The sequence below is a fragment of the Argentina silus genome (genome assembly GCF_951799395.1).
Source record: "Argentina silus genome assembly, chromosome: 1".
Taxonomy (NCBI): domain Eukaryota; kingdom Metazoa; phylum Chordata; class Actinopteri; order Argentiniformes; family Argentinidae; genus Argentina; species Argentina silus.
In genome coordinates, this window is record NC_139655.1 from 3,227,585 (window position 1) to 3,243,531 (window position 15,947).

General features: G+C 43.7%; 3 protein-coding genes across 3 annotated transcripts in view; 1 reads left to right on the forward strand and 2 right to left on the reverse strand.

Annotated features, from left to right (window-relative positions):
- Nucleotides 1–6,887, forward strand: part of lyrm4b (LYR motif containing 4) — a 30,195-nt gene extending 23,308 nt beyond the window's left edge. The window contains exon 3 of the mRNA XM_083678403.1: nucleotides 5,945–6,887. Within this exon, the coding sequence (XP_083534529.1) occupies nucleotides 5,945–6,016 (72 nt within the window). The 3' untranslated portion in view covers nucleotides 6,017–6,887. The remainder of the gene's footprint in view (nucleotides 1–5,944) is intronic.
- A 2,190-nt stretch (nucleotides 6,888–9,077) lies between these two features.
- On the reverse strand, nucleotides 9,078–9,925 carry ppp1r3g (protein phosphatase 1 regulatory subunit 3G; the record flags this gene model as incomplete). The annotated part of the gene is made up of 1 exon (XM_083667499.1): nucleotides 9,078–9,925. The coding sequence occupies exon 1, from the start codon at nucleotides 9,912–9,914 to the stop codon at nucleotides 9,078–9,080; it is 837 nt and encodes a 278-aa protein (XP_083523625.1). The 5' UTR covers nucleotides 9,915–9,925.
- A 1,434-nt stretch (nucleotides 9,926–11,359) lies between these two features.
- On the reverse strand, nucleotides 11,360–15,580 carry cyb5a (cytochrome b5 type A (microsomal)). Its single transcript, XM_083677899.1, has 5 exons — nucleotides 15,283–15,580; nucleotides 14,323–14,451; nucleotides 13,232–13,261; nucleotides 12,921–12,955; nucleotides 11,360–12,715 (listed from the first exon to the last, which is right to left on the reverse strand). Exons 1-5 carry the CDS (start codon nucleotides 15,415–15,417, stop codon nucleotides 12,628–12,630), a joined length of 417 nt encoding a protein of 138 aa, XP_083534025.1. The 5' UTR covers nucleotides 15,418–15,580; the 3' UTR covers nucleotides 11,360–12,627.
- Nucleotides 15,581–15,947: the final 367 nt, after the last annotated feature.

Below are 15,947 nucleotides of genomic sequence, written 5' to 3' on the forward strand. Positions count from 1 at the left end.
CTAAATATGTAATCAGTTGAGCTTATGTTTGCTACTGTGTAAAAGATCACAACGGTGTGTGTGTGTGTGTGTGTGTGTGTGTGTGTGTGTGTGTGTGTGTGTGTGTGTGTGTGTGTGTGTGTGAGATGCATGCCGATGTGTACGCTTGTGTAATGTGTGCACATCTGCGATTGTGACAGCCTTGCTATGAGCCGCCTGCTACAGCCGCAACAATTAACATGAAGACCGAGCTGGTCTGATGCTGATAGGCTGAGAGAGCCTCCCGGCTCTCCGCCCCCTCCACCACCACCACGCCATTATCAGAAGACTAGGATGAGTGTGTCACGTACAGGGGGTGCACCTACAAACGCAAAATGTGTGTGTGTGTGCGTGCGTGCGTGCAGGCTGGCATGTGTGTGTGTGTAGGAGGAAGGGAGAGAGGGAGTAGGAGTGTGAGCGACAGAATGAAAGAGTAGTAGAAGGTTGAGTGTCTTCTCGAATAGGTAGTTACTGCCCCCTGGTGGTGCTGCAGAAACATAATCACACACACACACACGGACACTCATTCATAGACTCCCCAATATCAGCCATGTTTTTAAAGCCAGCACGTGTGTCTATTAATAGTTTACCTAGACTACTACTATCAAGTATCTATCTATCCATCCTTAAATGGACCAGAGGTGAATCAGTATGGTTATCAACCTCTGTCTCCTGTGACCATGCCCTTGTGTCGGCTGGCTCACGCTCAGCCATAGATGTAGAATTAACAAAACGGACATTCCCTTTCAAAACAACTCTTGTGGATGGATTGGCAGCCATCTTTGTGATTTTTAGGTTTCTAACTGCCAAATTGCTATGGGGAAATATCCCATTCTATGATTTCTATTTCTTGGCATGATTGCTATGGATGTGTCTTGCCAAATCCATTATTCATTATCATAATCTCCCCTGAATTGGAGCACAATTTAGCTGTCATCCAAGACGATTTGCACATTTGTCTGTTCTTTTCTGAGAGGGACATTTCTTCACTGTATAGGCTTATATGTATTATGCAGAGTTGGGTCAAAATTCATCTTGTAATACGTCGCCTTTGCTCAGTGCGTTGGATTGGCGGAGGGCTTGCACTTTTGAGATGACTGACTCGCGTCTGTTGCCATGGAAGGAGATGCTTCTCTACCAGAGTAAAGCCATTTAGAAAGAGGGGGAAGCCTACTTCAGGTACATGTAGCCTGTAGCCAGGTAGATGTCGGAGGAGGGACTCTCATTATACCACAGAGAAAACACACACACACACACACACACACACACACACACACTCACACCAAGGTGCTTATGCTGCTAATTGAGATGTGTCTTCACGCTGCAGCAGAGCGTCTGAATGGGGAGGGACCTGTGTGGCTGTGGGGAGGGACCTGTGTGGCTGTGGGGAGCCTGAGCAGGTGGGAGGAGGCGACAGACAGATGGACAGAGAGGCCCTGTCTCAGAGAAGGGATCCTTGTTTAGCTTCCTTCCATCCATCCGTCCTCCCTTCCTTCCTTCCCACTTTTCTTCCATCATTCCTTCCTTCCTTCTTCCCACCTTCCTTGAAGACAACATTGATCCGAATGACCTGATTTTATCGGAGAAAGCAATATGTCTGTAACCTTGCATTCCCCTTTCCACCTTATCGTGGATTATTACAAGTAAGGAAAAAGGGAGGGGAGGGAAGGATACAAGTTGAGGGTATTTAAACAGGGCGACAGTTTCCCCCCTCCTCCACACCATGCGGAATTTTCCACAGTCTTGTGACTGCCTATTAGAGCACCTTCTTCTCCCCTCTCTCACCCCCCCCCTCACCCCCCACCCCCTTCTCTCTCTCGCCCTTCAGAAGTCTTCCCTGCCTGACACGTGGGCAGCTGTTCCCCTGGTCTTTGATATTGGGTGGAAACATCTGCCCTCTCCCCATCCCACCCGCTGGGGTATATATAGAAGCTGAGGCGCTGTGCTGAGCCACGCTGAGCCGAGGAGGCTGGAGAACGGGTGTGATTTTAACAAGCTAAATGTTTCCCTACACCCCAGCCTGCCGGAAACACTCATGTTGTTCAACTCCCTGAATAGCATGGATGAGTGCATTTTAGGGTTTTCTCCTTGTGGCTCATCTGCTCAACAGTGATATGTAGACCAGTCCCAGGTGATGCTGCTGGAGGCGAACACACACACACACACACACACACACACACACACACACACACTTTTGCAGCCTGAGGCAGTTCCTTTGACGGAACTTTCCTGTTTTTAGGCCAAATTCTTGCATTGTGTCACAACAGTGAGGGTTAGGTTCAGGAGTAGGGCTGCCTTTAGGGCAAAGGCTAGGGTTAGTTCATAGTTCGTGTATAGCAGTCTGTTGATGTTTAGTTGAACACACAACCCTAAACCACACACCGTCAAGGGGACTATCCAGTGTTACCGTGTACTGTGATGTCAGCAGGCAGCTTCTGGTGCCCGCAGCCACGGTGTGGCGTCTGAAGGACAAGGACCTGCCAGCCTGCAGTTTCTCTGTGGGCACACAGGTGCCCCCCCCCCAGGCTGCCATCCACCCCCGTGCCCTGCTGATGTCAGGGAAATCAAGAGATCTGCAGTGGCACTCCCAACAAAGGACACACACACACACACACACACACAGCATGACTAGCACACAGGTTGGAGGGCACGGGGGCACGCTGCAGGGAGGGTTAGGGGGTTAATAGGATCCGCACTAGAGGAATGGCATAGGATTTGAAATGAGATATACAGTATGAGCACACTATCAGGTACAGAGGGAGGTTGACTGACTGGGATGGGAGCGGTGGTGTGTGTGAGTGTGTGTGCGTGCGTGGAAGCATATGCAGATCTGTGAGGGAGGGTGCAGGCGTGACTGAGCATCCGTATGTGTTAGAGGGAGGGAGGGAGTGCAATGCAGAGAGAGTGTAGGAGTGTGTAGAGTGTCTCTGAAAGAATGGAGCGTTCCATGTTCCTGTCCCCTGCTGAGCTGTCTGATAACAACACAGCATGGAACATTCCAGATGGAACAGTCCAGATGGAACATTCCAGATGGAACATTCTAGATGGAACATAATAGATGGAACATTCTAGATGGTTCACAACAGAGACTGTCAGGCTGTCTTTGGGGGAGCATTTTGATTTAAGTATGTAGCATAGCAGTCGATGATTGATTGTCATTACTCACCTTTCCATAGGAAGATGATCCACATCCTTGAAAGCTATGCACATCTATTATTTCGAAGAAGGAAAAACAGAAAATAGAAAGATAAATAAAATGTATTTTTTGAGTGGGTCTGTGATTGATAAGAGTGGGAGTCTGTGTTCCCTGTCCCCATAGCTGAGAGGTTTTGAAATAGACGAGAACAGGTGCTATATATATATATATATATGTGTGTGTGTGTGTGTGTGTGTGTGTGTGTGTGTGTGTTTTTTTTAGGGCATTTCTGCTTTATTGGGATAGAGACGGTAGAGATTGATAGGAAGGATGGGTGAGGGAGAAGACGTAAGATATGTCGAGGGTCGGAATCCAACCAGGAACCAAAAATAAAAAATGGGGCAAACTTAAGCAGATTAAAGATGAAGTTAGTGGCCTAGAATGTAGTGAAATCTGGAAACGAGGCCTGTAGTCGGTCTCGTAGGAGGCTGTGCCAGCCCTGCCCCTGCTAAGCCTGTAGTTGATCTAGCAGGAGTCTGTGCCAGCCCTGTCCCTGCTAAGCCAGTAGGCTGCTGCTGGTGTAGACCCAGCCGTGGGGGGTTCTGACGGATGGCCCATGTCACCAGGACTTGGGGCGTATTTACACAGGGGCGGGGGCTCGCCAAAACGGATCTTAATGTTCCTCTTTGCTGAGCCGTCCCTTTGAGGAATGAACGTGTGCGGCGGCGGTTAGCCGACCTTGCATCTTTCCTTCCCCCCGCCGCCGTCGCCTCTGTCCCACTCTGGCTTCCCTGCTCCCTGCACGGGCAGCAATTTGCCACGCGTTTCAAACTTTGGTTTAACGGATGGTCTCCCTGACTCATTCTGAGGTGTCTTTAATGCCGAAGCCATATGTTACGTTTAGCCTGAGTGTCAGTCAAAACACTGTTTGCGGGTAGAGAGCGGGGGAATACTTTTGCTCAGCAGGTTAGGCGTGCAGCAGACTAGTCTGTGTGTGTGTCTGTGTCTATATCTGTGTCTGTATCTGTGTCTGTATCTGTGTCTGTATCTGTGTCTGTGTGCGTGCACGGAAACATGTAGAATAAAAGGGTATATTCCTATTCTACGCAGGTAAACTCCTCACACCATAGACTATTATTTCCGTATAAAATCACGTAATTAATTCAATATAAAAGCCAATGCCAAGTGAGTTTCATAAAACAAGAGGGACAATCTACAGCAGGTTCTGAGGTCCCTCTCACTACACTGTACCTGAACAGAATTAGTAAAGCAAGTCTGCGCTGTGTGTTGACCCTAACCCTAACTTATAAAAGGCTGTGTAGACGTCATCATGTCCCCTCAGTGGAGTCTAGGGGGCAGTGGCTCGTTACTGGGTCAGGAGTATGAGGAGTGTATGACCCCTAGTCGGACACTGTGCAATGTAGACACGACAGTACTGGCCACTGACGATGGCTATTACGTGGGTTCACGTAATCAGTGTGCATGCTTATCCAATGTCGACTGTGTTAGAATTTCACAATGAGATGGGCTTCTTTTTTCTATCTGTTCTCAGAACACATGCTAATAGACAGTGCTGTCTCGTGTTTTTTTAATTTATTTTTTTAATATGTTTTTAGGGCATTTCTGCTTTATTGGGATAGAGACAGTAGAGATTGACAGGAAGGATGGTTGAGAGAGAGAGAGGAGGGATGATATGCAAGACGTGTCGAGGGTCGGAATCGAACCAGGAACCTTGCGATTATGTGGTATGCGCATTAGTGTGCTACGCCACTAAGCGCCCCCAACTGCTGCCTCATGTTCTAACCTGCAGTCTGTGTACATACAGAGAAAAGCTTTAGCTCTCACTCCCAGGGTCACGGTTCGATATCGATTTGCCTTGTTGACCGCCTCATCTGAGGCTTAACCTACACACACAGACACACACAGACACACTCTGTCGCAACACTTGCTGCAACACTTGCTTAGTGCCATCAGATTGTAAAGATATTCTCTAGCTTCACCCCTGGCCTGAACAGTACATGTGTGTCAGGACAAGGGGGGCCAGGTTGTCTTGACAACATTGTTTCATGAGAACACCAACCTCAGCTTGACCAGCTTTTTATTTTAGGCCACAGAAACTCTCCCTGAGTGACTCATTTACAGAAACGTCCATCTCTCCAACCCACCCGTTGTTTTTGTTATTAATCTGTGCCAGCGCCGTATGATAAAGTCACTGATGGTATTTCCGCTACAGCTGTCTCATGGTTAGTTATCTGCCGTCAAATCAAATCAAATTTCATGTGTCACTTACATCGCACAGAGCCGTAATTGACGTAGTGAAATGCTTTGGGATCACACTCCTTGCTCCAGAACAACAATCGACAGGTCAACAATACAATATAATATAGTCATAGAAAAAAGTGACAGTGGTACTAATGCAATAATGTGAAATAATAATGTTCCGCCTGGCGGCGCCTCTAACCCTACGCTGTCCCTGTCTCCACAGCTTTACTTTAATCCAAAGCGACTTACATTGCAGTGAGGGCATACATTTCAGTATCTATGGTCCCAGCGGGAATCAAGCCGACAGCCTAAGCGTTGTTAGTGCCATGCTCTACCAACTGAGCCACAGAAACTCTCCCTGAGTGACTCATTTACAAAAACGTCCATCTCTCCAACCCACCCGTTGTTTTTGTTATTAATCTGTGCCAGCGCACGATGAAGTCATTGACGGTCGGTCACCTGTAGCTGTCGCATGGTTATCTGCTACCTGACAGTGCTCCTCACCCCACACTGTCCCTGTCTCCACAGGTGTCCATCGGCATGATGTACGAGTCCCAGAGGACCATCATTGAGGAGCGGGGGAAAAGGAGCTTCTTCTGAGGTGCTGGGCTGATGGAGGGACGGGTCCCACCAACCACAGGAGAGGACACGATGTCAGAGAGACCAGGGACGAGCAACTCACCCCGCTTCCCAAAACACCAAACCGTCAAGTCAGATATGGGAAAAGCAGAAATCACCCCCTAACCCCTGGCCAATGATTTGGTGTAAGTAATTTTGGTGAACACTCGACTATCAGAAGGCAAGGAAGGGGCAATTGCCATAGCAGTGTGGTACTAGCCCCACTTTGAGGATTCAACCATATTGCTTACACCAACTCAGCTCTTGAGGATATATACAGTACCAGTCAAACGTTTGGACACACCTTCTCATTCAATGGTTTTTCTTTATTTTTTTTTATTATTTTCTACATTGTAGATTAATATTGAAGACATCAAAACTATGAAAGAACACATATGGAATTATCTAGTAAACAAAAAGTGTTAAACAAACCAGGATATGTTTTATATTTTAGATTCTTCAAAGTAGCCACCTTTTGCTTTGATGACAGCTTTACACACTCTTGGCAAGGTGTGTCCAAACTTTTAACTGGTACTGTACATGTAGTGGCGGTATCAGGAAGTGGCTGGCTAGGTGTAAGGGGTCATGGGGTTGATTTGGGTCTCAGTCATTGTTTGCTGTTGACCTTATGACCCTTACCTTACCTTGATGTTCACTATTTACCCTCTCTTGACCGTGGTATTATATTGAGCTTCTTATGCAAGCAGTAGGAGTTGTAACATAATGTGACAGTGTACAGTCCACCTCAATTCCATTGCTACATGTTTGCCACTTTACAAGCTGTGTATTGTAAATATGATTTGTCTTCACGTGAGATGCTGTATGAAATTAATTATTAAAAACATGCATATTTGAATCATTACCATTGTCTCTATCAATAAAATCAATGCTCCATACTATTTCATTTATCAGAGAGATGAAACTTCAGACACTTCATGAGGTCAATCAATAGCAGAACAGGCTCAAGTTCACTTGGTACAAAGCCTGTGAGAATGATCGGAAAGTGAGGAAGTACAGGACCTACGTGGATTTCTCCAATAAAACACACATTTATATTTACAGTTGCTCAATGTTCTGTTGAATGTGCACTGAACAGGACCTACGTTTGATGATGATCAAAGTAATTATGCTGCTGTGTAGGACTGGAGTTTGGTCAGAGGGTGAAGGTATTCCACAAGGCCACAGTTTTTTTAAAGTTTTTTTTAAATAGCCCCGTTATGTTGGTTTTGTACGAGCAGTGACCTAATTATGGACAGTGACACGTGTAAAGATCACATTACTCAACTTGTGCTGCTTCAGAGAGTTTACATTTTGATAAGGAACACAGCAGGAGATGTCCCAGAGATGGTTCTCTCTAAATAGAATGACGTCTTCTTATTACCAATGTTCTGTGGTGATCAGCATAGGCCATTTGAAGCACCTGAACATCGAAGGAGGCATCAGTGAAAGACAATAGGTCAGACGGACACTGTTTTGTAGTGTGAGGAATGTTTGATTCATATCAGTTGACATGAAGTGACGCATGGTCTCCCTGACTCATTTTGGGGTGTCTTCAATGCCGAAGCCACATGTTAAGTTTAGCCTGAGGGTCAGTCAAAAAACACTGTTTGCGGGAAGAGAGAGAGAGGGAGGAAATACGTTTGTTCTGTTGATGCAGAACAACAAGTGAGAACAGGGTCGATATTAACGTACAGTTAAAAATAGCATGTAGTTTTGCTCTTTGCTGCCCTCTTTGGCGACAGTGAAAATCTGAAAACATACAATACAGGAAGCTATGGTATCAATATGGTACCATACAAATGGTACATAAGGGCCGATGCTCAGCCACAACACCAGATTTTCCGAAGCGCCTCGTCTGGACCAAAACAACGCTCTCCAATCAACGCTCTTTATTATGTGATCTCATTCCTTGTTTGCTATCGATTTGTCATGGTCATTTAGGCCACTTTAAAGCTCAGATCTACATACAGGACCATTACGGTAAAGGGCCCAGCATTTTAACAGTGTGTGGTCAATTGCATTGGTGTATTTACTAGCCCAGTTGAGTGTGTGGAGGCCATTAGAGTCATTATCAACAGTGTCCGTATTTCCACATTTGGTCCATTTCATGTGGTTAACATTAAGTAACCCGATGGTTCGAGCTGCACAGTACATGCATGTCAGAGGACTCCAACATCAGTGTGACACTGCCCCTGGTGCCCAGACACTGTTGACAGATTAAACATGCAGTCTGCTCTCAGCCTCCTGAACTTTGGTCACTGTGGTTGTTTTAAAGGGACAGGGATGATGGGACCTGGAAACCTGGCAGTTATACTTCTGTAAAGTGATTCATCACAGGACAGCACAAACGATAAGGAAGTGACTTCACTGCCACCGACATCATTGTCAACAGTTAAGAGTTGAGTCACAGTTATCATGTCCTAAGTTCCTGTATGTCCACTCCTTGAATATCCAAACACAAATGCACCCTCTATATTGAGCATGGGCCTGTCGAGAAACAACCCCAAACCCTCTGCTCTGGACACCTGTGTAGATCTGAAAGGATTGGATAGGAATATGCAAGGTGACAAAAAAGCAGCCTACTGTAGCCTATCAGAACAAGGTTGATCAATCATTCTACCATTCAATCTAATTCGCTGTCAATGTGTCTGTTTTGTTTATTTATTTATTTTAAGATAAAATAAAACCTATAATCACAAAAAAGGATGGAGGGGCTAGCTAGGGTTTATTTGTAGGCAGGGCCCATGGCTACTGAAGGGCATTACACTATAATGTTACCACATAAAGCTTGGTTGTTCTGAGGGGAAACATGAGCTCCACAGAGTGCAATACATCAGTTTGGTACAGTGTGTTCTAGAAACTGATTATTTTATAAAGCTCTTTACTGTGTAGCAAACTTCACCTGAGTCAAAAACATCATGTCAAATACTTTGCTTGAATAGCTTTAAGTTATTATTCAATCGGTTGTGTCAGGCATATCATGTTAGGGTCAAGTATTTGAAGACCAAATGAAGGCATTTGACCCAAATCTTCTGTGCGCGTTTCAGGTGGCATGGAAAGTCGCACTCTCGTAGGTAGGCACACAGTGGTACTTCAAGGTATAGTTCTGTCCGTCGTTGTTATCCCAAAACTCACCCTGGTCATTCCTCAAGTACACAGCGAAGTGTACAGAGGAGCTTGGGTCTAGAAATGCGGGGGTGTACATCGTAAAGGTAAAACGCTCTCCAAGTACACTGTCATCAACGGGCATGTGTATCGCCTGCGCATCCACGGAAGACAGCCAGTCGTTGAAGGTGTATCTGACTCCAACTTCCGTCTTGCAACCTGTTTGAGTATTTGCTCGAATCTGTCCTCGGACGTCAAACTGAGTTATGGTAACTTTCTCCAGAGTGACGTGACGCTGCTGTACCCTTGTCTCAAAGTCTTCCGACTCGTCAGGCATCTTGAATGATGGGAGAAGACGCTCCATGGTCAAGGTGGATTTGAAGTTTACGCACAGGTCTCCGAGGAACTCTCGGTCTTGCTGAGGGGGGAAGCTCTGCAACCTCGAAAATACCTTAGAAGGGACATGAGGGTCTTCAGCGGTGCTGAAGTGCTTTACGCTCGCCAAATTGAGACCCATAGAATCTGCGAACTTCACCCGTTTACGGTCATTCTTGGCGATTTCCTCAAAAAGGGTAGCCTGCTCTGGGTACGCGGGTAGAGACTTCGCCCTCCTCTTGTCTTTCATATAACTTTCATGAGGTTCAATTTGAGACAAGTCCTCCAAGTCCTCGCCACTCTCCGGTACATCTGGTACGTCTCCACTGCCTGCCAGCATGGTTGCTCCTGCATTCGGAAAATCCACCTTGGAATTACACAGGCCAGGACAGTCGGACATGCCGGCACTGTTTGCGCTAACCTATAGATATTCACCCGATTAGTTCACAAAGACGCCGTAGGTTCCCAATTTTGAACTTTTTACTTAGTGAGACACGCCCACTTTTTATGCCTACGATACGCCAGCTTGCAGTCATTATGATACGTCACTGAAACGTAATGTCAGTTTACAAACATCTACTGTCATCTGGCTGGTGCCCATAGGACGCAAATCTGGCCCGTCTATTATTACACTGTTGTTGTTATTATGAGGTAATCAATTGCCTTATGATAATTGCTCAATTGCATTCAGTCAACACCTACATCCCATCCTTTGGTAGCAGGCTTAACATAAATGAATCATGAATTCACAGTGATTCTATTACAAGTAGGCTAATGTAAGATTAAGAAAGTTTTATGAGACAATTTCAACACAGATCGCCTATTTTGTATGACTTCCATGAATGGTTATATTTTGTTTTATGATTGATCATTCTCGTAGTAAATCATGCAATCTAAACAACAAAACACATTACATAACAGGTCACCTAGTTCCACGAGGTGCGTCACAAGTAGAACCAACCTGTCACAAAATCGATAGAGTCTGTTCCCTTTTATTTGATGGTCATATTCAAGATTCTTTATTTGTCACGTGCATACAAGTATACAGTGAAATGCAAAAGTGACAGTGCCACAGAGTAGTGCAACAATAAGTTTTAAAATAGAATAAAATAAAATAAAATAGAAGTACTAAAAACAGTATGAACAGTATAAACAATATAAACAGTATATTCATGCATCAACAGATGACCCTACAAGCTGACGTTGTCATGGTTGTCGTCATAGCAGAATCTGACTTGTCATCAGGTGTTTTATTCTCTAATGTCCATGTGGATGTCAGGTGTATTCATGAACCGTTCATTTCAGCTGAACTTGAGTGAATCGACTGAACTGAGTAGGCTACTGAATTGATTATGGGGGTATCAAGTTTGCTTAATAATGTCAGTAGGCCTACATGGCCCACTTAAGTTGTTTATCAAGTCCTCCTGACCATTAAGAAACATGCTATACAGAATCAGATGTTAACAACCAGCTTTTAATGTTACTATCAGCAACAGTGCTTCATAAAGGCCCATTCTTATCAATTATATTCCACTTTATCATTGTCGATATGTGTCCACTAGATGGCGATATTTAGGTCTTTAACAACATGGGAAGACTTGATAAAATTAACTTGACAGATGTGGACTGAATAGTGCACTGCTGTTCCCATGTTGTCATTTAGCAATTATGAGACTATAATTTAAATTATACAGAAATATGATGATTGATTGGTATTAACGGTCCCAAAGTGTGCCAAGAAAACATTCCCCACACCATTGCATCACATCCATCATGAGAAGGTGCCATTTATGTCCGTGACTGAAGTTATAATGGCCATTGTACCACAAAACACGTAAACAAAACGACTGAATTCATTTTTCTTTAATAATTTCAATGTAGAAAAAAAAAACAACGTAATAATGGAAGCTGTACAATTACACACGAGTGACTCCAGATTGAACAAGCTAAGTGGTAAGTTTCTCTTGCCTTCTACGTCACACTAGCAGCATCAAAGCAAGCACCTGGATCATTTTTCATAAAACCCACATTGTATAGTATTGGTCACGGGCAATCACATGAAGAGTCAACATAATCTGTCATGTTCGAAGCCCTCTTGGCATTTAACACAACAACGTCCCTAAATCAGTGCAAGCTTGTATTCTGACATGTAATGTTGACAATCGAGGATCAACATATTTTGGCCCATCGGGTTCAGAGTTAGCTCCTATAGGCTGCACATTACATTGCATATAACTGATAACAGCACAGTGCTGATTCACACAGTGATGACTCACTCCTCCAGCAGCTCCATTCAGAAAGGTAGCTTTCTCCATAGTTGAATAGGCAGTTAATACAAACACATTCATGCACCTGAGCAAATATCATCTGAATGGCAGCTGGGGGAGTTACTGCTCTGCAAGGGTAATCAATAGCATTCTGAAATGGGGCTACAGTTACTCTAGGCTCAGTACAGGAGCAAATGTGATCTCCTCTGCTTTTAAAGGCGAGAAAGGCTGAAGCTGCAGGAAATCAGTTGTGCTCTGTCTATTTAGATGGGTGATTTCAGAGTAATGGCCAATCTACTGTTAGGACAGTGACATGACAACAACATACAAAGATATAATGAGTATTTCAATTGTCCGTCATATAACATTATGGCTTAAATGTGTCTAAAATATCTCAATATATAAATGCCTTTATTCATATATTAAAACAAATTCTCAGGAAGGAAAAAGAGATTAGCACACTATAACAACAAAAGAAATGCCTTCATTGACATGATTATGTTTGATTGGATGAATAACATAGCATTAATCATGGGTACTGTAGTGCTGCATATGAGCTGTGCGAATCCCAAAAGGCAGTAATGACCTCACATTCTACAATCCTGGCTTTTGGGACCATCATGGTGTGCAGGCTTGAGTTTCAGCCCAGCACTACTAATCAATATCTTGATGATCAGTTGAATCAGATGAGTTGTTAACTGGGCTGGAGCTAAAACCTGCACACCCTGTAGCTCTTTGCAGGACCGGTACCAACGTACTACAGGGATCCAACACAAGCTGCGTAGCTGTCATTTTGAAGTAAGTGGTTTTGATTGACAGGTGGCACTGCTGACATCGTCGGCTTGGTCACTGCTTGTCGGACGTGTACATGCGGTAAATCAGCGTGACGATAACTGCAGCCAGAGCAGGGATCAACCAGTTTGCCCACCAACTACTGTCAAAGAACCAGAATTCAGATTCAGCAATATTCTTGCAGCAAAAAACAAAAAACATCCAACAAAATAATTATCAATACACTGGAGGAAACACAGTTGCAGAAGCACACAAGCATCCATAACTACAGCAGAGGCAGATTTAAGGCTGATTTAAATCCAAGAGACACACAAAGAACACAGCATTGGTAGTGCTTCAGTAAGTACCTTGACGTTTCATTAATTGTGGTCACAAGTGATTCCTGTAAAATATAAAAAGGCATATCTGTGAGTTTGAACTATCTTAACATGTCTAAACATTATCACATTTGTGTATTCACTATCTAAAACGAATCTAAACAAAGTAGATAGAATAGTCATTACTACTTTATGAGTCATTCAGTGTACAATTGGAACAAAGATGGACCGTTCCGTTATATATTTTCCTGACATATCCCTTGGATTAAAAAAATATTAGTAGTATTAAACTATGATATTTAAGTTATAGAGTTGCTCTCAATGTAGCTTATTCTACTTACTGAAGGTTTGGTAATCTTCTCACGGTCATCCTGCACATCAGAAAGCATGTACCAGAGAGAGAAGGGGGGGGGGGGGGGGGGAGGTGAAAAAAGACAGGTGAAAGCCAAACAGTTAGAGTAAAATATAAGGTATAAAGGTTTTTTCAGTGTACAGGTGAGGTGATATTTCGCATAGAAGCAATCGTGTGCATGTCCTTGTAAACAAACAATACATCAAATACGTCGGTAAAGGCCAGATTTTAAAATCACTTTGGTCTTTATTATGTGAGCTACCGTTTATCATGGCCATTTAGCACTATTTTAAAAGCTGAAATCTACAAACTGGACCTTTAACTTACTGCATGATATCAAGCAACATCTGCATACAGTACCATCAAGGAAACAAATAAAGTATTCTGCAGTCCAGAATGATACCATGTAAGCAACACAACAGGGGGACAATGCAACCACAAGCCCCTACAGCAGCACTAAACACACTAGAGCCAGAATGTAGCATCGTCTCCTCCCACCCAAAAGGTCACCCGATGACATCTGGAATTGTGCAATGAGGGGCTGTGTTTTGGCTGAACCCTGGCAGAGCAACTTTATGTTTGTCTGGAGGCCTGGGTGTTTTGTTTTTATCCCATGGTGTTACAATCCAGTCTCACACCTTCAGAACAGTGCTAACACTGACACCTAATACATGCAACCATGTAGGGACCTTCCTTGGAGACCAACTCAAAGCTTAATTCAATTAACTCTGAATTATTTCCACCGTCATTATCATCAAATAGTTTTCAATGTAAAAACGCACACCAGGTAAGCTCTCCTCACAAGTAAACGTCCTCTGTTTTTGTAACAAGATGTGGGCAGGGGTTGCAGTTTGTAAACAAACTTAAAAACATAAACACTGCCAAATGTAGCTTTGTAACACAGAAGAGTGCTTATGCCACAGTGCTTATGCTCGCCTGATGAGTGACCTTGCCTAAGACCTGAACACTTGTGCTAGCGTCCCATGTTATTGCCTCGCAGCCTTGGCTTTAGCTCACCGGGCTAACACCATCTTTTGGCGGGCAGATGACCTGGGTTCGGACCCGGTCTGTTACACTTACTGGATGCAGCTCTCCGATGACCATCCCACTGGCCATCTCCCTGGCATCTGACGAATGTCCAACGTCTTCAAAGCTCTCCGTGGCGTCACCGCCGCCCTGCTCCCGCAATACTTCCTCTCCCCCTGGGTGCTGAGGGATAAGCCAATCAGATTGCAGTACACAGTGTAAACCCAATTCTTGGGTCGCCTTTGAATCACACATTTTAACTCCTAAGTAATAGAATTTCATATACAGTAGCACTTTGGCTTAATTCATCTAAACACATAATACTGGTAGGAAGGGGACTAAAGTGAGACATTTTGTGCTTCATGCCAAGTAGATTACAAACTGCACTGTCATGCGATTAAAGCATATATGGACTATCTACGGAAAAGACTGCTGTTTTAAGTAGCATATTTTATAGTTAGGAGTAGTTCGGGTTAGTTTAGGAGTAGATATATATGTAGGCCTATTATCGATGGAGCTGACAGAGGTGTGTTTATGTAGTTTGGGAGTCTTCCAGCTATGACGACATGAACTGCCCTCAGCTAACACCTGACTTGGGAGTTTGCTATCTGCTTTCTGCAGTAGGTTTTATTTTGGCAAATCTAATCACGTTATATGTTATTACTCTCAGAAAACTCCCCTATGTTTGTGACTGTTGTGTGTCAACATCTCGTGCAGATCTCTGGACAACCTATTACGAGCATTTAATCGGGAATTTGACCCCAACAACTGCAGTAGTTTGGTAGCAGGAGTAAAGTCCGAGAAAATTTAGCAGGCTATTAAAATAAGGTTATTACACGGCAAAATGACACCAATAATGCTACAAAATAATGGCAACAAAAAGTGTTAGGCAAAATAATTGTTGAATTGTTGAATTATCCCTGTTGACTTAAGTAAAAAAAAAGTATACTAGATTAAATTATGGATATTATTAAAAGCAAAACAACATGATTAACGCTGTTTATTGTTACTCACCTCTTCCAGAAATTGTGTGACATCGTAGACTTTATAGTTGATGATAATCCATGTACTCTTGAATGTATTCTGTTCCTCGATTTCCGCCAGTCGGTAGTATTTTACATCTTGACCATTCTCACCCTTTTTCTCCATTGCAAGAAAATGTAGTCTAGATTTGAACTAAGAACGACTGTATCACAAGATACTACTTAGGCTACTTATTTTACAATCCTACAAAAATATCGAATCGATGCCTTCGCCTCAGTAAACCCATATAACGACATTTAACCTAGTTACAGCCTAACTTGAGTCCTAAATTTCAGTTGTAGTTCTTGGCACGGATCGGGGACGTCCCATTTTTTGTACCCATAATTGCAATGATTGGTTAGTCCGATATTCACTTTGCTCTCTCTATTGGTGTGAGTCCGTGTCAATTACAGATGATGTGCAGTGATGCAATGGGCTTGTTTGACTTGAAAATTGAACCCGACTAGAATTCAGGCGAGGCAAGGCGAGAAGATGACTGTGAAATCCGCAATAAAACGTCCTATCAATTCTCTTTGAATAATCACTACATAACACAACCATCACCTGCAATTAATATAGATCTCTCAAATACCATAATGTATATCCTACCACAGTCTACACATTGCGGCATAGGGCTTTTTCTGATTCAGGTACAC

Excerpts from the sequence above, each read along its gene's own strand:
- cyb5a (XM_083677899.1), bottom strand. The coding sequence starts at position 15,417 with ATGGAGAAAAAGGGTGAGAATGGTCAAGATGTAAAATACTACCGACTG. Across the intron at positions 12,956-13,231 it reads AGAAGATTACCAAACCTTCA|GAATCACTTGTGACCACAAT; the intron begins GTAAGTAGAATA and ends TATATTTTACAG. Across the intron at positions 12,716-12,920 it reads ACAATTAATGAAACGTCAAG|TAGTTGGTGGGCAAACTGGT; the intron begins GTACTTACTGAA and ends GTTCTTTGACAG.